Source organism: Podarcis vaucheri (genome assembly GCF_965113315.1).
Source record: "Podarcis vaucheri genome assembly, chromosome: 1".
Lineage (NCBI taxonomy): Eukaryota > Metazoa > Chordata > Lepidosauria > Squamata > Lacertidae > Podarcis > Podarcis vaucheri.
The window spans coordinates 42,159,351-42,184,256 of record NC_138759.1 but is presented as its reverse complement, the minus strand read 5'-3'; the positions used below and the strand labels follow the sequence as shown (position 1 = coordinate 42,184,256).

At 40.3% G+C, this 24,906-nt stretch overlaps 1 protein-coding gene across 1 annotated transcript in view; it reads left to right on the top strand.

Moving 5' to 3' along the window:
• RASGRP1 (RAS guanyl releasing protein 1) overlaps positions 1-24,906 on the top strand; it is a 43,999-nt gene that overhangs the window by 15,769 nt on the left and 3,324 nt on the right. The window contains exons 3-16 of the mRNA XM_082239940.1: positions 6,884-6,994; positions 8,039-8,096; positions 9,620-9,751; positions 11,655-11,808; positions 13,600-13,773; positions 14,022-14,138; positions 14,944-15,219; positions 17,274-17,354; positions 19,006-19,110; positions 20,087-20,196; positions 20,959-21,103; positions 21,959-21,995; positions 22,731-22,877; positions 23,890-24,260. Coding sequence (XP_082096066.1) covers positions 6,884-6,994; positions 8,039-8,096; positions 9,620-9,751; positions 11,655-11,808; positions 13,600-13,773; positions 14,022-14,138; positions 14,944-15,219; positions 17,274-17,354; positions 19,006-19,110; positions 20,087-20,196; positions 20,959-21,103; positions 21,959-21,995; positions 22,731-22,877; positions 23,890-24,260 — 2,018 coding nt within the window. The remainder of the gene's footprint in view (positions 1-6,883; positions 6,995-8,038; positions 8,097-9,619; positions 9,752-11,654; positions 11,809-13,599; positions 13,774-14,021; positions 14,139-14,943; positions 15,220-17,273; positions 17,355-19,005; positions 19,111-20,086; positions 20,197-20,958; positions 21,104-21,958; positions 21,996-22,730; positions 22,878-23,889; positions 24,261-24,906) is intronic.

Here is a 24,906-nt window from a genome sequence, read left to right as displayed (position 1 = left end):
AAACCAATACCCCCCCCAACCCCCCCCCCACGTTTAAAAGACCATAGAATGTTCATTTAGCCAAAGGCTTGGTTATAGAGAAATGTTTTCGCCTGCTACCTAAAGATATGTCATGAAGGCGTCCTAGGGAGAGAATTCTACAAATGGGGAGCCACCACAGGAAAGGCTCGTTCTCGTGTTACCACTCTCTGGGCCTCTTATGGAAGGGGCACATGAAGGAGGACCTCTGGCCTTGGCCTTTAATGCCGTAATGCTTGGGACCAGGATACTTCAGGAACTGTGGCTTCCAGTATGAACCTGCCTAAGATTTGTGTTTGGTATCTGAGGCTATCCTTCCTCTCTCTTTGCTGATGGAATTATGGTTTGTGGCCGGAGGGGGCTTTTTAGTTGTGGCACCTAAACCGTAGAACAAGGGAAGCTTGTCCGTCTGCTCCCTTCTTACTAGTTTTATGGAGACTTTTTGTTGTTGTTGCTTGCACATGAATTATGCCTCTTCTTCTGCTATGTGTTTGTGTTTTTAGGGTTATGACTATATTTTTATTTGTCTTATGGTGTATTTACTTTGTTTTGTAAACCTCCTTGAGTGTGCTTGTCATAGGAAGGTGGAGGTAAAAGGCTAATAAGAGACTAATAAAAGCATCTGAAGGTATCTGAAGAAGCATGCATGCACACGAAAGCTCATACCAAGAACTAACTTAGTTGGTCTTTAAGGTGCTACTGGAAGGATTTTTTTTTTTAATAAAAGCAAAGTTATAATTATAGTTGTACCACTCTTTAAACAACTGCCCACATTAACACACGATGGTATTCATTATTAAATCTAAGCAGGTCTTGACCTGGTCAGTGACAGAATGGAAGTCATCCTTGGACCTTTTCAATAGAAGGGCAGGCTAAAAGTGTACTCAGCGCCATTTAAAATGTATAACGAATGCTATTTCAGAAACTTCTTGGGGAGTACAAATGCTAATCAAATGCAGTTTTTGACGTAGTGGACTATGTAGTTTCTGACATAGTGGGCTATGGATCTTGCCATAGGATAACTGCATTTCAAGGGGGAGAAAATCTGCTGCAAAGCATTATTTGTAGATGTAACAGTTCACTGTCTTTTTATGTTTCTGTTTTAATGTTATTTCTACATACTGCTAAAGCTTTTTAGTTGAATAGCAAGATATGTCTTATAGGGTTACCATATTTCAGAAAGTGAACATCTGGACAGAAAAGTTGTTGAGCTTTTTTTTAACAAAATTGAAAGGAAATTGGACATTTTTGAGGGAAATCTGCAAAAACAACACTGCTGACATTGGTTGCCATATGTATGGATTTTCCTGGACATTTAGCCGGTTTCTGCCCTGACACTGCTTTCGGCTGCAGTATTCCAGGTATGTCTGGAAAATTCCGGACGTATGGCAACCCTATGTCTTATTAAACCTGCAGACCCTAAGCATGCTCAACTTGAAATTAAGTTATGTGGAAACCATCAGAGCATCTAAGTGAACAAGGTTAGGATGGGTTGGGTCATATATATTGATTTCTGCTGTCCCTGAAATCTGAAGTGTGCCCATGTTTCTTGTTTCAGTACTAGTTATAACAGGGATGGAGAATGGGTGGCCTTCCAGATGCTCTTGAACTATCAATTTCCATGATCCCTGACAATTGACCATTCTGACTAGGGCTAATGGGGCTTAAAGTCCAACAACATACTAGCTGTGTTAACAATATATTTGTAAATTACCTTGAAACACCTGTAAAAGTTGATTCATAAATTATTACAAAAAGAAACATCTGAGGGGCCACAGACTCCCAATCTGTGACTTGTTAGGAAAGTGAGAAATGAGACTGGAACAAAAACAGAAGACCCATAATTATGTGGCATGTCAGGGTAAGCTAACCCACTGAAAGCATTTGAAGCTAGCACAAAATGTTAGAACGTACAGTTATTTATTATTATTATTATTGCTTGTTAAATTTGTATACAACCCTTCATCCGAAGATCCCAGGGTGTTTCAAAGCAGAAAATGCGAGAAAATAATACAGTGAACCAATTCAACTGTCAGTTTAAGAAGAATTTGGCCTGTGTGATAACCATTGCTAGCTATCCTCACAGTAGACGCATTAAAATTAATGGACTTAAGTGCATTGATTTCAGTGGGTCTACTCTGAGTATGAATTACACACAAACACTTATGTAGGAAACATGAATGCAGCCATATTGTTTATAGCATGTGAGCAAATGATTTCTGAAACTGAGAAAGCACTGAATATTGATAACGAGCAGCATTTCCAAGATAATTCTATTTTTATAATGTGGCATTATTTTATTTGCAAAGTAGCCATAACTAAACTATTCCACATTTAAAAGCAGGTTCCTAATGCAAAATGTGGTAATTCTAACAACACGCTTCTACCGCATTTAACATTTACTTAGAGGGTTTCTTCCCAGCAGGGTGTGTGGTTTTACTGACAGGTATGCAAGCGGAAATTAGAGTGAAGAAGTGAGAGTGAGTCTCATAAAGCTTAAAGTGTTCAACTTGTTAAGGCTAAGATAAACTGAACAAGCTTCAAGTGCATATTGAAACTGTGCGGAAGTTGACTTAGAAGAATACAGTTTGCTAGTTGTGCTCTTCTAATGCTTTCGTTAATGCAACGTGTGTAGCTCCTGCATGAGAATGTATGAAAAATCCAAGATTTAGAATATAGCGTAGATGTTGTTCTGTCTACTTTTGAGTAAAGAACTTATGAGCTGCTAGACAATTTGGGGTATACCTAGCATCTATCTAGCATTTGGGACCTGTAGTCAGTTTTTAACTCCCCAGATCTTTGTGGATTTAATGCAAACTACACCCAGTTGCTTCACTGAACACTGTAATAGGAGGTTCAGCTTTGAAGAACCCTTGGGTCTACTTTTAACACAGTGGCCTACATAACTGAAGGGCACCAATAGGAGCAATCCTGAACCAGCTATACAGGTGGCTGTTAGTATCTGGACCCAGTTAAAGGAGCTGGTTCTTACTTTCCAAGCCCTTCCTAAGCCTGGGGTCAGTGTATCTTTGAGCATCTGCTCGTATGAGTTCACTTGCCTTTTAAAATAATCTTTGAGATCTCCAACTTCCCTTCCAAGAGGTAAAGTTGTCAAGAGAAGTGGGGGCAGGGCTTTCTCTGTAGTTGTCCTAACTCTGTGGAATGGCCTCTCCCCAAAGGTTCAATGCTCGCTCTTCTTCCTAGTTTCTTTGGGTTTTCATCATTTTCTTTTGTTTTTTAGAACACTGATAAAACTCCTAATTTGTTTAATGCTTTGAAGCAATTGTGTTAAGTGATGTTGTTACCCACAAGAGTTATGATTGAAGTAATACATGTCACATGAAAATGAGGGTAAACTTCATTGTTTTGCTGATTCTGTTTAAGGGTTTTGTGGTTTTTTATAATGAATTATATTTTGGTGCTATATTATTTTTTGGAGTGCTGCTTTGCTTTAGTATGTCTGTATTCTCTACCTGGGACTTTTGGGATTGCAAACATTCTAAATACACACAGAGAGAGAGAGAGAGAGAGAGAGAGAGAGAGAGAGAGAGAATGTTATATATAAACACATGCACAACTGTGCACAACTGCGCGCACATGCATTACATAGATATATATTAATACAACTGTTTCCTCCTAGAACTATGTGCGGGTTGCTTTTCCATTTCTTTTCTTCTCCTTTCCTAAATTATTTATGATTATGGAGTCACCTAGCAAACTCTGTCAGCAGAAATTGGCTTGGGGGTTCAGGAAAACCACCATAACTGTGGCGGTGGGGGGAAGGGAGATTGTTTTGTCTGGTAAGCTGATATACTTGTACAGGCAGACCATTCAGCATCACATGATGCTGAATTCCTGTGGGTTCCTTAGAAAAATACAGGGGAAATACAAAGATTCCTATTCCCCAAATACCTTTAAACCTAAAATGGACTGGAAACAACAAAGGAAGGGAAAACCATGTTTTGATTGCCTGGCTATAGAAAAAGAAACACAGTTTAAAGCAGCTTCTGGGAACTTTGATTTTTATCGGAGCAGTGGTGCTGGCAGAGAAGGGTTGTCATCCTTCCTTCCATACAGTTTTCCTAACCTGCTCCTTCCCCCCCTCCTTTGTTTTATCCTCACCACAATCCTGTGAGGTATGTTAGGGTCAGAGAGAGTGACTGACTCAAAGTGACTCACTGATCTTCATGGCTGATTGGGGTCCGCTCCAGTCAAAACCAGAGCTCTTAGAGATAGTTTTAAAGTAACAGAGAAGGATATCCCATATTATTACTATATTCATTTAAAGTATTGCTTCAAACGTATATAATTCTGCTTTGTTGCCTTTTATTCACATCTAGCAACATTTTAAAAGATGTTAGAGCATGTATTTACCTTGTTTCAGGGGAATATATTGGGTATTAAACAAGCAAGGAGCTTATGTTTCTACTCAAACCAGCAAGTGTCTTAAGAATTGAATGAAATTGCAATACTGTATTTGGCCAAATGCCACAGAACCGTAGGCGGTTATCAACACTTGCAATGTAAGCCTTGGCTTCAATGTAAGTACTAGGGAAAATAGTTCACACCAGTACGCCCTGCAGCAAAATGAGTGTTAATGTTTAGCAAGTACTTTCACTAGCATTAAAAAGTGTCATTTGTCACTTTGTTTAGATAATTGATTCAGTCCTGTTCTTGGATTTACTTCCCTGTAAACCTGAGTGGCAATTTAGTCTAACTGAAGATCTGTCTGTATATAATCTAAGCTACTCTTTTGGGAACCAAGATAAACCCATCTTAAGTGCTTTGTTGGAGAGTAGGCCTTGCACTTGTTACTTTTCAGGTACTGTACCTCGGTTTAAGAACAGCCCTGTTTACGAACTATTCGGTATAAGAACTCTGCAAAACTGGAAGTAGTTAGCGAACTTTACCTTGGTCTACGAACAGAAGCCAAATGGTGGAAGGGCACCAGTTTAAGAACAGCTTTGGTTTAGAATGGACTTCTGGAAAGGATTAAGTCCGTAAACCGAGGTACCACTGTAGTTTTAAGGAAGAATGCAAATTCACTTGAAGGGCTTCCAGAGCCCTTGAATGTGCCTGATGACACTTACCTGCTTGTAAAAAACACTATTCCTGCAATGCCACATTTCTTTAATCAAACTGTGGATGGGGAACCAAGAGAGTAAACTATCAGTAAGGTCCCAAAAATGAAGAACGTGGATGGAACACCTTCCTTTCTCTGGTTTGGAATACCCTCCCTGCCCTATATCTGAGCTTCAACACAGAAAGGAGGGGTTGGGGTTGGTGAATCACAAACCTACACCCATGAAATCCCCAGCTGGGCTCCAAGAGACTTAGGTCCTCCACTTAAATTCACTTCCCAGTCTTTTGAGCACCCACTCCAGCTTTCCTCCAATATTTTTCCATTACATAGAACTGAAATGTCACAAACATCTTGTGAAATTTCCTAGAGAGAGAGATCTCTGGGAAGTTTCACAATGCCTAAACCAAGTTGGAAAGGGGCGCCACCACACTATCAGCTGGTCCTTGACCAATATGGGGCCTGAGTCAACTTGCTACATGATGTATTGCATGATGTATTGTGTATTGCATTTTCACAGACTTGGCTTGGTTGGTTGTAATTATTCATTGGTTGTAATGGTTGGTGGTAATTTTGTTTTATTGTATTCCGATATCTTGTAATGCTATATACAAACTGGGTACTTAAATTTTGTTCATTTGTTTTTTAGTTATATTTTGAATCATTATAGGGTGACACTGTGTTTTTTGTTGTTTATTTTGCCATTTCTTTGGGTTTTATACCTCCTTGAGTACATTAATGTAAAAAGGTGTTTTTCTAATTAAAAAGGAAAGGCAATGGAGCCAACAGTTAGGTGCAGAAGCCAGCATCCCAGTGTTTTTTCTGATGACCATACAGCCCCTTGCTTAGTAAAGCGGGTTCTCCTTCATGGAGAGGATGTGTTGCGGTGGGGGCAACCATGACATCCCCTGTTGCTGGGTGGGTTAGCATGCATGGCCACAAATCTGATAGGGCACCTCCAAGTGTTGCTGGGGAGAATTTAAGGTTGAAAAGTTGATTGACTGGGGTGCTATTTATTCCCTGCGTGCAGCGTTGAGCTTCCTCTTCTCGCTGCGTGCATCGGATCACCCGCCCACCCTCCCTATATTTAGGGTTGTTCGTGCTGACCTTGCTATGCCTGTCATGGGGTCGTCTGCTTTGGAGCAGGGGCCTGGTAGGGATTTTACCATTTGGCTGACTGTCTGGTGCCATTTGGGTTTTGCCTACTGCGTAGCAAATCATCACAACTTGTAAGGTTGCAGTTAGGCATTGGTTAATTTTGGCTGGTGGAGGGGATGTGGTTGGCTGTGCCGGCCCCTCCAATGCTGCTGCTGCAAGGGTATTCCATTAAAGGAATCCAGGGGCTCGCCATGCTCTTGTCCGAACCCCTGGCAAGGAGCTAGGGCCACACAAGAGCCCCTGTGAGCATTTGGGGAGAGGTGAGAGCCTGGCACCCAGCTCTATTCTCTCCCCAAAAATGTTTACCCTTACTGACTTCTGCAGGCTTTTGGTTGTCAGTTCTGTTCCTGCCTCTAAGTGGGAACAGATAGTCGCTAATCAATGCCTAAGCAACCACTCACATACTGTAATTCAATAAAGTTGTGGCCAAAATTATGCCAAAAACCAAAAACAAAAATGATGTGTGAACTGTGTCTTTATTTGGGGGTGTCCTGGGGGTCCTCGACACGCAAGCTATCCCTGCCATAGAAGGGTCCATGAACAGGCCAAGCTGGAAGCTGGAAAATCTAGTACAGACTGTGTAGAACTTTCCCCCCATGTTCCTAATAAACTGAATTGCTCTTTCAGATTCAGAAGGAAACCTGCTTAAAAACTCCCAACTGCTGAAGGTAACACTGAGCATGCACCGGCTTATTATCTCCTCCACTGAGATGCTGCGAAAACTTATTGATCTATATCCTTTTAAACATTTGCAATTATTTCATTAAGTCCTAATAAAGAAGCTATGGTATCATTTGGGGAATGGGCATTCCTAACAGCAAATTCTTTAATGAACATGAAACAAATCAGATCCTTACAATTTTATTGGTCTTAGTTCCTATATACTATATTCATCACACCCACCACCCACCTCTCTGGATCCTATTACTTAGATGTAACACAGTTTGGACTTTAAAAGAATCCACATTAAAAATTGCATTAAAATGTTTATTTTTAAGAGTAATTTCTCTCAAAATACTGGAAGGACAGCACTGGAACACTTGGGAAGAGCAAAAGCTAGTAATTCCAATCAACACATTATTTTGGGAGGTGCATATGAGCTTGGTTTCATACTATAGTTTGCAAAGTTCCAGTATAAGGCACCTTCCTAGGGCTATAAGAATATAATCACTGGGAACTTCTTGGCTGACAACCCTTGGGTATCACTGCTCACCTGTTAACTTCAAACCAACCAAATGAATATATAGCTAGCAAAATCAAAATTTGCAAATATAGACCATTTTAACTGAAGGATATGTAGAGGTACTAGCTTTTTATCTACATATTGACCTGGTTTATGCATCACTTTAAACCATAGTTACACGAAACTGTGCTTTAACTATGAATGTACAGCATACTGATGAAACTATGGGTGCTTTGCTCCTCTCCTGTCACCGCTGCATTGCCACAAATTAAGTTATTATCTGACTTAGCATTACATCCACAGCCAGGTTTATGGTTTGTTTCTCTCAAAACAAACCATAAGCTGTAAACAAAGGTTTGGTTTACAGTGATATGTGGATGAGGCCATTAGTATCTTTTATTCTTTTGCTAAAGTATTGGTTGCTCTGCTCTTTTTAAAAAAACTGTTTTCATTTTTATGTAACAAAATTTTACTACTACAATATTCTGTTATTATTTAAACAATTTATCTGTAATATTAGTATTTTCAGATGGGTTTTATGAACTTCCTTCTTTTCTATAGGCTTTTGACATATTTTCCTTAGCTATTTATTACATATCTGGATGCTCTGGAAAATAATTCTTCTGTGCTTTGCTATAAAATATGTTACCTTGTAAGGTAAGAACACTTTTTTAAAAACAGATGGTCTATTAAATGAAACTTGTGATGATTTTTTTCCTTTTTTGGTATTAATCAAGTGTTTTTTTTAAAGAAGGGAAGTATTAGTTAGGTAATACCTTATGATTATTTTTAGGGCAATAAAAGCAGACATTTATTGTGCAGTTGTTTATCGGTTGTGAAAGATCAAGGCATGGATATTCATCTACTCAGGCAAACTGCAGCCTTAGGGCCCCAGGTGAAACTTGGCTTATTTTGGTCCTAAATATGGTCTGGGAAGAGAAAATAAATATTTATGTGTTGGTGGTGACATCTTTAGTGACAAGGTGTCACCAAAGATGCAGCATTTGTGAATTTATAATTTGTAAAATGTTTTTATATCCTGATATCCATGGACAGATTTTCACTCTTGTAATATAGCTTAGCCAGTCTCCTACACTGAACTAAAATCCTGAGAGCCAAGGAACATTTGGGAATAACATTGTGGGGGTGGGGATTGCTGTGTTAGGAAGGGTGGGTGAAAATTAACAACCCCCATTCTAAGGGCCTTAGGAGATGTGATATTATTAGCAAACTAAGCAATTTTGGGGAGTGGGGGCTGTTCTAGGTCGGGAAAATAGTGAATACAAAGGGTTAAAGCTCCCTCCCCAAAGCTCCCAAACTACATTGCCCCCCCCCATTATGTACTGAAGTTCTCACCCTGGGCCAGCAGGGGGATACGATAGATAGTTCAGGTCCACATATGCAAATAAGGGATCAAAAGTGACGTTCAGTGATTGGATAGTTACAGAAAATGGTTACTGTTGCATTGTAGTGGAGCTCTATATAAGCAGGCTGGCTGAACCCTTCAGTTCTGTTCTGTTCTGGCCTGTGAATAAACAAGAGCTGTTTGAAGAATCGCTGTGTCATCTGATATGTTGACCCACAACTTAACACCCCTCCCTTTAAGTTTTAAGATTATGAGTTCTATGAAGACTGTGCAATCCATTCTCCGGCACTGAACCAAACGTTGGATATTGATAATGAGGCACAAGAAGTAATGGGAATGGCCGCCAAAATATAAAACATCAATGGGAAGCCTCAACCCTTAGATTGACAAAGTATATGTGAATCTGGGCCAGGCAGAAACAGTAGCCACAGCACTTTCAAATTCAACATTATATGTAGGTGGAAAATTGCCCAGGAAATCCTGCACAGACATATATTTAATTTCAAAAAGGTTTATTTCTCAAAAGTGACATAATTTCTTAGAATCAAGTAGAAATCTTATCCAACGAATAAAGAGGAGGGGATGATTGTGAGGAGTACAGCCTCCAGCAAACCAAATGTAAGCCAGAAGTCGAGAAGGAGACTGAAGATCAAATTTGCTAAACATATTAAATATATTTTAAATATAGCAGAAAGCGGAAGATGGTTGGTTAGGTGATAAAGTGGATAAAGCTAATGGTTTATTGGGTTTGTGTCTACTAATTGCGTACAAAGTTATAAATACAACATAATTTTATTGCTTCTGTTGTCAACAGGTATTGGATAAGAGAATTCTGGGTCATGTTCAAAACAGATTCCAATCTTACAAACGCCATGGAGGAATTTCAAGAATTGGTGAGAGTTAATGGTGAGGAGTTGCACTGTCGTCTAATTGACACATCTCAAATGTGAGTGTCAAGGTCTTAATATATTGGAAGAAATACACACACATACACAAGAAAGCTATTGCTGCTAAACTTCCAGGAAAAATTATGTGTACTATCCAGTTATGAATAGGAATGTTTCCTTCTTTTGTTTAACTCCTCAGGAACAGTTTCCATGTACAGTATGTGGCATGGTTACTGCCTGAATCACGAATACATAGAATTGTAGAGTTGGAAGGGGTTCCCAAGGGTCATCTAGTCCAACCCCCTGCAATGCAGGGATCTCAGCTAAAGCACCCATGACAGATGGCCATCCAACCTCTGCTTAAAAACCTCCAAGGAAGGAGAATCTCTAATGTTCTCTCTGGCGTTTTTGTGAGTCCTTTTAGTATGAACAGGAAGGACTTGGCATCTAGTCCTCTTCTTTTTTCAAATAAAATTTATTGTTTTACATTTTTGTAAGTTGCAGTTTTTACTTGGGTTTCGTATTTGTGTGTGCACCTTGGTCAAAAGGCAGCTTAGGAATAAACTTCAACAGTAATAATGACCGGATATAAATTGCCATAGACAGGGACTCATTTCACACAAATGGTGTTCCGTTGCAGTTGTGATTCAAACATGACCACACTGTAGATTGTACATACAAGTTGGGCCTTTAGAAAAATGTTTAGGTCCAGATTCAACTAAACAGTTGTGCTGCTTAGCTAGCACAAATGGGGCTTTTCCCTGCATGCCCCACATTTCTTGGGAGAGGTGGATTCTGCTAAAAAATGGCCTCCCCCCAAAGCAGTATCTTTTCTTTGCAGAAGAATTCGCCTTATAGAAAGATAACTTCAAGCAAGAGACACATATCTGTCTGGCTCCTGTCCTTGTTGTGTCTTTGCTTGATTTACTGCTGGGTATTTTATCTGGTTTATTATAAATACTGGAGAGAAATGTTCTTATCTGAAGTTCACTTCCTGCAGTTCTCTCCTTGAAAGAAAGACATCTTGCATGTGATATTACTTTCTGCTAATTCGGTTAAGAAGTGACACCTGATTAAGGATATTGAAATTAGTTAATCTCTTGGTTGTGAAAATTATAGATTTGTTGCGTACTCGTATCCATTAGAATTCATGGTTTCACTGAGGACACAAATTGCAGTTTGTTCTTGTAGTTATAATTGGAGCAGAATGCAACTGTGGGCAGCCAGTTCTAAAAAAACAATGTATCACTGGTCCTGAAAACACTGCTAGGCCCAATTCATGGTGTTAGTACTAGCATATAGAGCCCTAAATGGCTTAGGACCCAAGTACCTAAAAGAACCTCATCCACCTCAGACCTTATGATTGACGGGTGAGGGCTTGTTGGTGCTGCCGCCACCAGGGACTGTCTGGTTGGCATTGACCCATCATGGCCTTTTCAGTGGTTTCACCCTGTTTATTGAGTGCCCTCGTTCATGAGGTGGCTCTGTCTCCTTCATTATTAGCTTTCAGAAGGAATTTAAGAACATTTCTATTTACTCAATTTGATGGTTGAAGTACACTGTTTCTGGAAACCCTGAAATTGCTGGTTGAGAGAAAGTTTAAAACTATTTTTATAATAGTTTTTAGACATCTGAGGGCAGCCTCGTGTAGGGAAGTTTTTAATGTTTGATGTTTTGTTATGTTTTTATATTTGTTGGAAGCCAGCCAGAGTGGCTGGGGCAACCCAGTCAGATGGATGAGGCATAAATAATAAAATTATTATCATGATTATTATGTTTTTTAAACTATATTGTCAGTATGATTATTATTGTGTTTTTTGCCATGTTCTCCTTTGAGAGGGATATAAATTGAAAGAATGAATGAATGAATGTGTGATTTTGTTTGGAAAGGAATATGCTAGTAAATTCTGCTGCAGAAGATAAATTACCCCTTTTGGTTTTCCTTTCTCTTTCTTTTTAAAGAAATGCCCGAGAGTGGTCCAGAAAGATCACACAGCGGATAAAATCTAACAGCAGTAAGAAACGGAAAGTATCGCTACTCTTTGATCACTTGGAACCAGAGGAGTTGTCAGACCACCTCACTTACCTTGAATTCAAATCCTTCCGACGGATATCAGTGAGCAGATGGATTTTCATAAGTTGATAACGCAAATGGTTTTTTTAACAGGGTGTACGTGTAGTTCAGGGCTAGGAAACCTTCAGCCTGCTGGTCAAATACAAATCCCCCCAGGACTCTCCCCAGGTCCTGTCAGTCACTGGTCGTGCTCTTTGCCCTCCTTGAGTATTGAAATGCAGCCTTGAATGGTGATAATGGATGGTCTAGTAGGCTTTGGGGACATTTCCTTCCCAGTGGATAGAAAGGTACAAAAGGCAGATATCTTAAATACTGTTAATGGGTCATAATGGATTGCATCCAATGGTGGCGTTTCACTAGCAGATGTTGTTTATGCTCATAGAAGGCAAGTTACCCAGTTTTTGCCAAGCTGCTTAGCTACTATAATCCTTTGCACCATATTTCATCCTGTTATGTAAGGTCCCCCCAATCTTCAGATTCAGTTGTTCATCAGGTGTAGGAGCAGCTGCAGTGAATCTCGACTTGCGGAAGTGCTTTTCACTAGTGTACAGCCACCACTGGATGCAACCCATTAAACCTGGCAGTCCTATTCTGTTGGGCTAAAATTGTGCATGATTTGTTTTGCATCAGGAACAGGTTGTTTATAAATATCAGTTCTTTATTCTCTTCACCTTTTTGCTTGAAAATGCATAACCATATTGCTCCAAAGCTGTGGAATGTGTCCCCCCTCAAAAAAAACACAAAACCCTGACATACTCCTCCTGTCTCCTGAATAATATTGCTCAGATTCTCAGATGTAAGTTTAGCAGTTAGGGGAATAAACTGTAAAAGCTCTCACTTAGTCATGTGTCAGTACTTTTTATTTTAAGCTCTAGGTTCATGACTCCTCTCATGTGCTAAGTTAAAATCTAACAGCCTTGAAAGCTGGAGTCACGTCTCTGTGTATCCCTGACACACAGACACACACACACTTATATAATGCTTAACATTTTGCCATTAAACTGTTAATGATTATTGGTTACAAGAAGCGTAAGGATAATGTATTTCCTGGTTGTAGAATAGAAGTTTTCTCATTAGTAGTCTGAGAACAAATTGATAAGCTTCTGCAGAAAGGAATTACTTTCACTTGTTTTCCAAAACAATATCTTGGTGTGGTTTTAATTAATTAAAATTAATTAATCAATTAAACAAATTAAATAATTATAGGAACAGCGCTCATCGTCTGTGTACATATTTGACTGTAATCCAAGCCCAGTGATGGTTATATGCGAGCAGATTAATATAGGATCGGTGAAAAATTAAGTAGGATGGTCTTTATTTCGGGTTAGCGAATCCATAACACCTTTTTGTCAGGTTCTGTCTGTCAGTGGTTCTGACTCCACCCACAGCCCCTGACAGATTTACCTGTGAGGGAATGTGACTGAAAAAAGGTTGCCCACCCCTGGCATACAGTTTGCTCCATGTACTGCTTAGAAATAATGTATGGTGCAGCTTGCCGTGTGGATAACTTTGCTCATATGGAGAATTTCTAAGCAGCTATTAAAAATGTCCAGTTTGGGGATGGAGATGCTCAAAAGTAAGTAGGACACCTCTACACATTAGGTATCACATAGCCTTTAAAGACTTTAGAGCAGGGGTGCCCAAACTTTTTTCAAAGAGGGCCACAGGGGCCGGATCAAACTGACCGGCGGGCCGAATTAGACCCCCACAACGGACTTTGGACATGCCTGCTTTAGAGGTCTGTCTCACTGCAAAAACAGGGGATGTAAGGAATACAGTAATAGAAGCAGAATTAATGCTACTTTTGCTCCACCAACCTTCTTTTCATTTAAGCTTCCAGATTATCAGAACTACATCATGAATGGCTGTGTGAAGGACAATCCAACCATGGAACGCTCAATTGCTCTTTGTAACGGTATCTCCCAGTGGGTGCAGCTAATGGTACTCAATAGGCCGACACCGCAGCTTCGAGCTGAAGTATTCATCAAATTCATTCATGTGGCCCAGGTCAGCTGTAAATTGTTTTGAGTTTTTTGAAGTAATCCCCCCCCCGGCACCTATTTAGAATAATTTGAGAAGGGCGAAATATATAAATGTGGGCCAGATTGTGGATACTGACATTGAATTAAATTGTGTTAAATGGTGGGGGGCAGTCAAATCTCATTGAGGTCATGTCTCTCTCTGTTCTATCATGTCAGTTGAGAAGTATCAAAATCAAAAACTGAATGCTGACTGTTCCTATTTTTTTTATACAGAAACTTCATCAGTTGCAGAATTTCAATACATTAATGGCTGTGATAGGTGGCCTTTGCCATAGTTCCATCTCTAGACTTAAAGAAACAAGTTCTCATGTTCCTCATGATATTCATAAGGTTCGTTGAACTCTTCCCTCTGTTCCGTGTCTTTATTTTGCAATATTTGTATACTGCTTTTCAGCCATAAGAATTGTAAAAGTGATTCACAATAATGAAATCAGATTTGCTAACAGACTATATTCCTCTCACAATTATGGGTCCCTCTCTCAATAAATATACTCATTTATTATTTATGCCACCAAAATGGAAATATTGCTCAATTAATAGAGTTTGTTGAGGTTTTGCCACTTGAGCTAAAGCCTGATTTATAAAAAGAGAAGTTGTCTATCATGTGTTGTAAGACTGCACAACACTCATGGTGGTGGCCTCATTCAGATGTAACACTAAACCAGAGTTGAGCATCATGAGAAACAATTTCAACAAGCCTCAGACTTGTGAGCTCCCCTCCTTTCTCCTCCAGTGGGATTGCAAGGAGGAGTTTGGAATCCTTCACTTCTGTTTTTAGATTAAGCATAGTTTACTGTGTTTCTGAAAATGGACAGTGGTGAGTTGAAACAAGCAAGTTTCAGTTCAACTCACGGTATTTAAGATTAACCACAATTTAGGATTAGGATGCTATGCTAAACTGCAATTAATCTAAAACAGACGTATAAGATTCTAATGTCATCCACTGTCATCCACACTAGATAAGGGAAGGGGAGGGGTGAGAATCATGAGTCCTAAGCCATGGCTTGAAATTCAGCCAGTATATTTACATTGAATTTAATGGCAAGTATGTGAAATTCATCTGCTGGTGATGTGGTTCTAAAGTGGCCCTAATGGTGAGCCTACTGAATTAGTGCTTTTCTTTGTTTTTCTTTAGGTGTTTAATGAAATGACAGAACTGCTATCATCTTGTAGGAACTATGATAATTATCGACGTGCTTACAGCGAGTGCAGTAACTTTAAGATCCCTATCCTTGGAGTACATCTAAAAGACTTGATCTCCCTTTATGAGGCCATGCCAGATTACTTGGAAGACAAAAAAGTTAATATACATAAATTGTATTCTTTGTATAATCATGTCAATGAACTGATACAGCTGCAAGAGATAGGCCCTCCCCTGGAAGCTAACAAGGATCTTGTTCATCTCCTCACAGTAAGTCTCCGTCTTTACAGATCGTATTTTAAATGTCTTTTACTTCCCCCCATCCTGTGGAATTAAATGTCAGAAAGCTTGGACTGTTAAACCAGGCCAAGCAATTTTAAGGTAGGCAGGGTATTTGTTCCTTGTAGGTCTTTGCTCATGTTGTTGTAGTTGTAGACCAGTATGATGTTGTTGGCATCTGTCTGTCTCGGGATACAATGGCGGAATGCGCTTTTGGGAGTGAAGTCATACTGTTGGAAGGCTACAGTGCCTGCAGTGACTGTAGAGACAGATACGGGAGACATGCTTTGCTGCAGCTGGGTGCAACAAAATGCGTCCAGGTGTACTGCTGCAGATGCACCATGGTATTTCTTCTCCCTGTGCCATTCTCCCAGTGGTCATTTCTTCTCTGGATACATGACCTGACTGTCTGTCTCCAGCCACTGCGGTCATCTGCAAGGGACTGCTTACATGGCAAGGTTAATGTTGCTAGCCTTCGTGTCACAGATGCAGACATCTTTGTAATGCCCAGTTGCTCTGGTGCCTGAAGACGGCTCCTTGGGGATTATGCCACCTTCACTTCTGTGGACATGACAAAGCTAGCGTAGACATCACTGAGACAGGAGTGTGAACGTGCTGAGAATGTTGGCTTGGGAGAGCACATCTTTGAGACTCTGCCCTGTCGTGTGATACCCAAAGGTTTCCTGACACAGTGAATTGTAGGTCTTTACTCAGCAGTACAGTGACATATCAATAGGGAGATAGGCCTTGTGATTTTTGGAAAACCACTGAGTGTGTGCCTACTTGTTTTCCTGAGGGCTGGTGAGTCCACTTCCATGAGATCATTCACTAACATAATGCTGCTAATTTATGGTGCTTTATTATGGCCCTTTCAGATACTGTACTGTCGTGGTTCAGTTGCAATGCGAAACTACATCACTTATCTAGGGTGTCCTACAGCTAAAAGAAGTTCTAGAATAGATGCACAGTTGCCTTCTTAGATTACCAGATTCCATGTAACTTTCCATACCAGTGGTCTACTTCTGAGAGTGGAGGGTGAATGGTAGGTGTCTCATGGGTACTGTTATGTACTGAGTTGAATAGGATCCAAACTGAAGCAGTCTGATTGGTCCTAGAACAATAGGATCCAAATTGCAGCAGTCTGATTAGTCCTAGAACAATAGGATTCAGAATGCAGCAGTCTGATTGATCCTAGAACAATGCAGCAGTATGATTGGTTGGCAGGAACCACCCAATCCTGCTCCAGATAGAAGTGAATCCACAACCTGATTGGCTTACAGTAGAATTCCGGAATTAGCCAATCATGTGCAGCCCATTGTGTAAATAATGTATATAAAGCAGATACTGTGAGGGGACTTTCATTCATTCCTCCTCACCACTATGAGCTGAATAAAGAGCATGAAATCACTTTGCGACTCTGAGTATATTTCAGGTACATACCACACACTGCAGCTCACCTGTGTGGGAGTGAATATATCAGCATGGTCTCACGGAGCTCTAAACTCATGGAAACCTTTTTTGGGAGTATCTACTCTGCAACACTAAGATTAGAATTGCCTCTAAGAACTGAAGCTGTAAGATGCTTCACCCCACATGCCACTGCTATAACAAGTTGTTCTCTCATGGACTTTGGTCCAAAAAACATTTGCTTCCCATTACATTTTAGCAAAATAACTTGACACATCCAAAAAGGACAGATCTGTGATCTTTCACAATATAAGTGTAAAGGCACCTTAAGTGAAAGCTGCCAACTTGAAGTATAAAAATTACTTCTGTATTGTTGGAAATGGGATTTTAAATTCCATTGTTGATCCTCTTTCTTTTAAAAGGTACTTCTAATACTTTCTGTTAAAAAAAAATATCAAAATCAAAACAATAGTTTTTTTAAAACAACAACAACAACAAACACAACACCACACCATAAGCTTATACCATTTCAGTATGCATTATAAAATGCTTCAGTTACACTTCTTTTAAAAAGACAAGCTCTTGCCAGAGAAGCTGCAGCAACTTAGAGTGTAAACTGTTTCTGTGTTTGTTTTCAGCTGTCCCTTGATCTTTACTACACGGAAGATGAAATCTATGAACTTTCATATGCACGAGAGCCAAAAAGTCACCGGGCTGCAGTAAGAATCTTAGCAATTCAGTTATAGTTTCCATGCATTAAACCTGCATGTTGGTACTTAACAGTGCTATTTTTACTAGATTAGTTTGGGTTTATATCCTGCTTTTCTGCGAAGAAATTGTGCTTTGAATTACTTGGAGTCACTTAACATGCAGCAATAGCTTTTCAGCTCTGTAATATTTCAATGAATAATGCCATAGCAAACCACTCAGTAACCTATTCCATTTATACATTTCAGTAAGCACAAGATCCTTAATTCAAACGAGCAAAATAACAATATTTGTTGCCCAGATGCATCAAAATCATTTTGGAGCACATTATATCAGAAAATTTTAAAGAAGTTCAGCACTAGCAAGAAAAAAAAATGGAATATTTACTGCTTTGAAAATCTAACCTAGCAACCAGTATACTAGAACAGAGATGAATACCAAAAGGCCACAAATTAGCTGGATGGTAGAACCCTCAAACCAGTATTTCACCACAAGCCAGGCAGGAGGTCAGAAGGGAGCCAAACCAAGCCCTCTCAAAGCCAGGGATAGTGACAAGAGCATATATTGTGACTATCATTCCCCAGGACACCTCAAGTCTAATCTGGCCTCCCACTACAGGCTTGACAAAAGGCCAGAAAACCATCTGGGGAGAGGAGGGAGGAGAAGAAGAGAGGGCCTGGCTACTGTCCAGTTCCCTTTTGAGTTGCTCTCTTTGGAGTCAGTCCAGTAGCTGCTGAAGCAACCCAGTATCTCAGTTCTTCATGGGTGGGACTTCCAAACTCAGGGCACTGATGGGCTTTTGGCTTGGCTCTGCTGTCACCCAGTGAGTGATTAACAGACTGGAGGAGGCTCCAGATGACAGCCACCTTCCTTCAAACCTGCCACCTGCAGGTGCACTGCAGGTTCCAACGCTTCTGTATTGCAATGCACACCAGGATATAGCTAAGCAATGGAACTTGAGACTCTTAACCTCAGGGCTGTGGGTTCGAGCCCCACATTGGGCAAAAGATTCCTGCATCACAGGGGTTTGGACCAGATGACCCCCATCGTCCCTTCCAACTCTACAATTCTGTGTTCTATGTGGCAGCATCTGAATGTGAATATTTCAAATGTAGGGAAAGTGCAACTTGCCAACTGTAATTTGGTATCTTCCATCCTTGTGAGAATGATATAATCAGAGTGAGGTTAATAGCATATAGACTGTGGAATTCTCTCCCCTCAGAGTGCACATGGCCTCTATGCTATGGAGGTTTCTGAAGCAATTTTTCTTTAAATTTTTTTCTAGAGAGTTACATAGCCAAGTATAGTTCACGTTACTCTCTGTTATATGTTTTAATTGACCTCTTAAGAACTGTTACGGCCTTTTTCCGGTTTCAATTATTTTTATATAATCAGTCATTGTGCTTTTATGATTGTGTGAGCTGCCTTGGGTGAGCTCTGCTCCGAAAGGTGGGATTATAAATAAATACAACTAGGATGCACCAAGTTAGTTGTGTCTCATTGGTTTACTTACATTTTCAATATACATGCAATGCTTAATATTTATTTGGTAAGGATATTTTAAAACATCTAGGAATAACTGCTCTTAACAGATAGGTTTATTTTTCTTTCAATAACATGAAAAGGAAGTTTTAATGCAGATGTATATAATTCTTATTTTAGCCTTTGACGCCTTCTAAACCGCCAGTAGTAGCAGACTGGGCCTCTGGTGTAGCCCCAAAACCTGACCCAAAGATCATTAGCAAACACGTTCAGAGAATGGTAGATGTAAGTATGCAAATTGTTTATCATGCTTGTTTTATATTAACATCTTGCAGGCCTGATTTGGCTCATGGTACATTCATGGTACATTCACCATGGGAGTAAATATCCCTGTTGCAAGTTTCCCACTCACTTCAGATTTCCCATTCTCCTTGCAGCATTAAGTGGGACCATCATGCAGTAGGTTTCTCTGCTCTCAGCTTCCAAAAGCATGGAGCAAAAAGAGTGAAACATGCTTTCTGATGGTGTCCTCAGTTCATACTGTGAGTGCTGTGGATGTAAACAGCTGGAGGTGGGAAACACAACATGGGGCTGCTGATCTCAGTGGTGACCATAATGGGTAGCCCAGGTATAAGAATCTCAGTACTGTCACTTATGCTTTAGAGAGAGAACCTAGATTTCTCTCTAGATATAGGACCCCCACTGCAGCATATAACTTGCAATTTACTGTGCCCAAGGAGGGGAGAAAACTGTGAGAGTGGGGGAAATGTAAGAGAATTTACAAGATGTTCAAAGAGTGAAGGAGGAGAATGAGAGAAAAGCAGATAGGTAGCCATACCGTGTGCTTTGTCAAGTTGTGTAAGCTAAATGAAGTATTAGAGTAAGGTGTGTACTTGACAAAGCTTCCATATGTATGCAGCATATGTACTTATGTGCAGAGACCATAGTCAGAGCAGCTTGCAGAAGTACCTTACTCCAATATACCTAAATGCTAGTCAAGAATCTGCCTCATAAAACACTGCACAGGTTTTCCTATGAGAGGAACTGAGACTGCATGTACATAGATATGCCCACAAGCTGTTTCCATTGTTGCATTATATAATGCCTGTACTAAAATGCATTTAATTTTGAAATTAAATTACCATAGAACATTGTAGTATTTGTTCGTATAATATTAACTTGTAGCAAGTGCTTTAAAAAACCAAACTGAAGTGATTTTTAGTTGGTTCCATTTAACCCCCCCCCCTTTTGTTCTGTTCAGTCTGTTTTCAAAAATTACGACCATGATCTGGATGGGTACATTTCTCAGGAAGAATTTGAGAAGATTGCAGCAAGCTTTCCTTTCTCATTTTGTGTAATGGACAAGGACAGGTGTGTACATCCAAACAACATTTATGCTTTTGCTCTTCCATTTTTTAATTGCCATGATAGGTTAACTTGCAGCCATGTGCTTCCCACTCAGATGAATGGACTGAAGAATTGTGGGTAGCTGGGCTGCATTCTGGAAGTGGGCGGTGTGTGTGTGTGTGTCTCAAGACCACTAGCTTGAGCTTCTCTCCAATTGGTAGATTGCCCATTTGTGCGATTATTTTCAGAACAATAGTTACAAGTCAGGAACCTGCTTACCTTCAAAGAGTTAATGTTGGAACAACGTTCTTCTTTTATGTTTAGGGGAGGAGTCCCCTGTTGTGCAATTTCCATATTCCTCCAGGACTGTTCATTGTCCCAAATGGCATTAGAAATTGTAAAGAGCAATTTGAAGGTTCAGTGTTAGGAAGTATTCCCTGGGCTTCTCCTTTGTTTCGATAATTGTGCAGCGTGTTCAGAATCAATTGTGAAGCCTGCTCCTTAAGCTGTTTTTGTTGAATGTGAAATGAGTTGCTGCAGAACTCATGACCTGCTTGACAGGATCATGTGGGGTGTATGTGTGTGCGTGCGTGTAATATATTTCTAGATGTTCATTGCTGTGAAAATGAATTAATGCATTTACCTTAGTCTCTAATTTACCAGAGGGTTGGCAGTGTGTGTAGGTGTAGTGAAACAGAGCGGGAGACACTGTTAACTCCTTGTGATTTTAGCAGTATTAAACCTCAAATGACCCTCTTCCTTGCGTGTATGTGTATGTTTTTACAGGGAAGGTCTGATTAGCAGGGATGAAATCACAGCTTACTTCATGAGGGCCAGCTCAATCTATTCTAAACTAGGCCTTGGCTTCGCCCACAACTTCCAAGAGACCACTTACCTGAAGCCTACGTTCTGTGACAACTGCGCTGGATTTGTAAGCTTGGGTTTAGGGGGTATTTTAAAAAGTAAATAATGTTACATGCTGCGTGCAGCAAACTGTTATCCACAAATATTTTATTATAGCATCAACTCTAGTTTGCTGTTAGCATGGCTAAATTAACTTTGCCCCTTTAGCTTTTAATAGTATAATTAGCTGCTGAATGAGGAGGAACCATAGCTTTTCTTTTCTTTTTCTTTTTTCTTTTAAGATTTTCTACCCTCCCGACACTGTAAGATCTCATGGTGGGTTACAACAATAGAATCTACAATTATAAAAACAAATAAAACCATCACAATTATAAAACATATTAAGCAGTTCCAAATGGAACAGAATACTATAAATTCAGCAAAAGTGGTGGGTAAAGCATGCTGGTAATTTTCTTAGACAATTAAGAATCCAAGGGAGTGTAGATTGTGATTGTGGTTTAGATTTTGATAGTTTTGGAGCTCCGTGGATGATAGCAACACTTATCTCTTGCATAGGATTTTCTAGTGTATTTTAATATTTTTTTTTAAGAAAAGAAGGTGCAGGTACCATGAAGTTGTCACAGTAAGTGCTACACTTTTAACATATTTTTTTAAAAAAAGTTGTGGGTACTGCATACCTTTGAGTACCCCCAGAATAAAAAGCACTTGGATTTTCTATTTGGAGATTTAGTCTGTTCTTAATGGGGCAAAGCATTGATTTTTGAAAAGGAGAAGCAGAAAGCCTCAGAACACATGTGCGGATGGTTCATTTTGATTGGATGACTTTGCAAAATGGAGTCGTGAATTGAGGTTGAGGAAAGGTATGAGTCTACTGTCTTAAGTTCACTGTAGTGTGATAATATGTCTTTGCTTGAATTTTCAGCTCTGGGGAGTTATTAAACAAGGATATAGATGCAAAGGTAACACATTCTGCTTTTGTTAATGATTTTAAAGGGCTTATAAATGACAGCAGTGCTGTGATTCTACTCTAAGAGTGCCTTACCATATCCATGACCCCATTTTGTGTTGTGAAACTCTTTCCTTTGAGAAATAGACCTAAGACTAAGCTGAGAGACAAAGTCTCAATATGTAGGAAGTTCAGAGGATCTAGCACGAACCACCTAGAAACATTCAAAGTCACCCCCAGTGTCTCCCCACCCCCTGGCTACTTCCAGCTCTCAGGTCCTGCATCCTTCTAGAAAACAACTTAGATAGTTTAAGGAATCATTCCCTCCTACACTCACACATTTTGGACATTAAATGGTAGGTGATTGTATTGCTTGGATACTAAGCAGCAGCAGAATGTAACACGGCCATGTGATCTGAATTAAATATGGCATTAATAAATATGAAAGTGGCACAAGAAGTAACTCATAGTAAAGGAAAGTACTCCGTCCTTGCTTATCACAACTATGGCTGCAATCCTAATCACACTTACTAGGGAGTAAGCAACGTTGGACATAGTAGAGTCAATCATGCATCGACTTGTGCTGTAAGTTTTTTTTTTTTTAGCATTTTGTGGGGTTTCTACAGAGGAAAGAACTTTGGCTTCATGGGGTGGGAAATGAAATATTAGTATGAGAAAAGACACCCCTCCCCCTGCTGAGTTTTTGCTTTCAAGCCAATGACCTTTCCTTGTTTGTATTTGTTTGCAGATTGTGGAATGAATTGCCACAAGCAATGCAAAGATCTGGTTGTATTCGAATGCAAGAGAAGAGCCAAAGTCCCAGCAGTAGACAACAGCCCTGCTTCAGCCCTTGCATCTAGTCTTTGTCCCATGGGGCTCAAAGAACACATGCATGGTGAGAAAGTTTCTTATGAAGAATTCATGAATGAAGAAATTGGGTTAGCCCAACTTCATTCCACTCCCACACCATTTCCACCTATAGCAGCCTTTCTTAAACCTGGGGTCCCTGGGTGTTGTTGGACTTCAGATCTCATCATATCAGACTACTGGTCCTGCTAACTCGGGATTATGGAAGTTAGAATCCTAGTTGTAAACCACGTTGCGTGCCTTTCTTTACAAAGTGGAATAGCAAGATATACATGTTTTCAATAAATTTTCAGTAATGCTTGCAAAAGCCCTATATTATTATCTCCACATTACGGATCATCTCCACATTACGGATCATTCACTTCACCAATGCAGGCAGGAGTGATATTAATTAAGTAAGTGGGCAACAATGGATAGAAAGAGAAGTCTGGGAAGAATGATATGTACCGTATTTTTTGCTCTATAGGACACACTTTTTCCCCTCCAAAAATTAAGGGGAAATGTGTGTGCGTCCTATGGAGCGAATGCAGGCTCCTTGGCTTCAGCAACAGCAACGCGAAGCTTCGCGTTGCTTTCGCTGAAGCCTTTGGAGTGCAGTGCGAGTTCCCGCTGCGCTCCGCAGGCTTCAGGTTCCTTTCGCTGAAGCCAGGAGAGTCTTGCTCTTCCTTTTGCTGAACCGGGAGAGCAAGACTCTCCTGGCTTCAGCAGAGAGGGAGAGCTGTGCAGCGCCCCTTCAGCCAAGCGGGAGGAGAAATGGAAGGGGCTCGGTTTCTCCTGCCGCTTCGCTGGAGGGGCACTGAGCAGAGAGGGGGAACATTTTTTTTTCTTGTTCTCCCCCTCTAAAACAAGGTGTGTCCTATGGTCCAGTGCATCCTATAGAGCAAAAAATACGGTAGTTATATCAGCAAAGCATTTCACCTACTTTGATAATTAAGTTTAAAGGATAGCATGCAACTCATTTTAACCACTGCCCTGCTTTCATCTCCCATATTTATATATTTGTGTGTTTTCCCATCCCCTCGTTTTCCCATCCCCTACAGGTCTGGAGGAGGGAGGATTTCCATTTCCTAACGGAGAAGTTGTGGAGCACAGTGAAGGGAGCAAGGACAGAACTATTATGCTTATGGGGGTGTCAGCTCAAAAGATCTCAGTGAGGCTAAAGCCATCTGTGGTACACAAGAGTACGCAAACTGACTTAGTGGTGGCACATAGTGATGGGCTCCCCAGGCAACAGAGAGAGCCAGGAACGCTACCTGAAAACACTCTTCTGCAGCCTACTCCGCTGTCGCCGTGTCCCAGCCCGGTTCTTAGTCGTAAAAAGGCGTATGTGAAATGGGAAAACAAGGACTGCAGTCAAAAAGCAAAGCACGAGCCCTGTGCTCTAAAACCCACATACCAGGAATTAGAGCAGGTACCGCAAACAGTTTCTAAGAATCACATGTAATAAATAACACAGTGTGCAGTATTACCACTATGACAAATGGGAACCAGTTTGAGAAAGTCAGAATAGACTGGGAAGACCCAGGCTCAATTTTGTTCAGTTGGTAGGTAACATCCCTGATATATCTACTGCTAAATGTCAAATAGTTATAAGGGATGTGATACTTTTAAGGGAAGTAGCTGTCGGCTGCCTAATGAGTGTCATTGGGGTGGAAGCCTGTTAACAAAGCAATCCCAGCTTGTAATCTCATTGACTGGGATGGGGAGAGAATGGCAGAGCTACCACCAAATCCATTCCTCTGCCATTTTCTTGTAGCCAGGTTGGGATGGAGCGACATTTTCCTTCTCCCTTCGCATTGCCTACAATGGATAAGGCAAAAAATCTATATATTAGACAGATGTGTTCTCTTACAGTCTTGATTAAATGTTGTCTTTTGCACGTGAGAGCATGTCTCGTTTTCTTGAGAGATGCAGTAGCAGTAATTGCTCCTCTCTTATGCAGACAGCTGTTTATTTTTCACTCCATTTCCTGTTTAAGCTGTTATAATTTGAATAATAGTTAAGTGAACCTGGAGAATAAGATGCTAGTCAAGCAAGTGTTTCTGCTAAGGAGGACT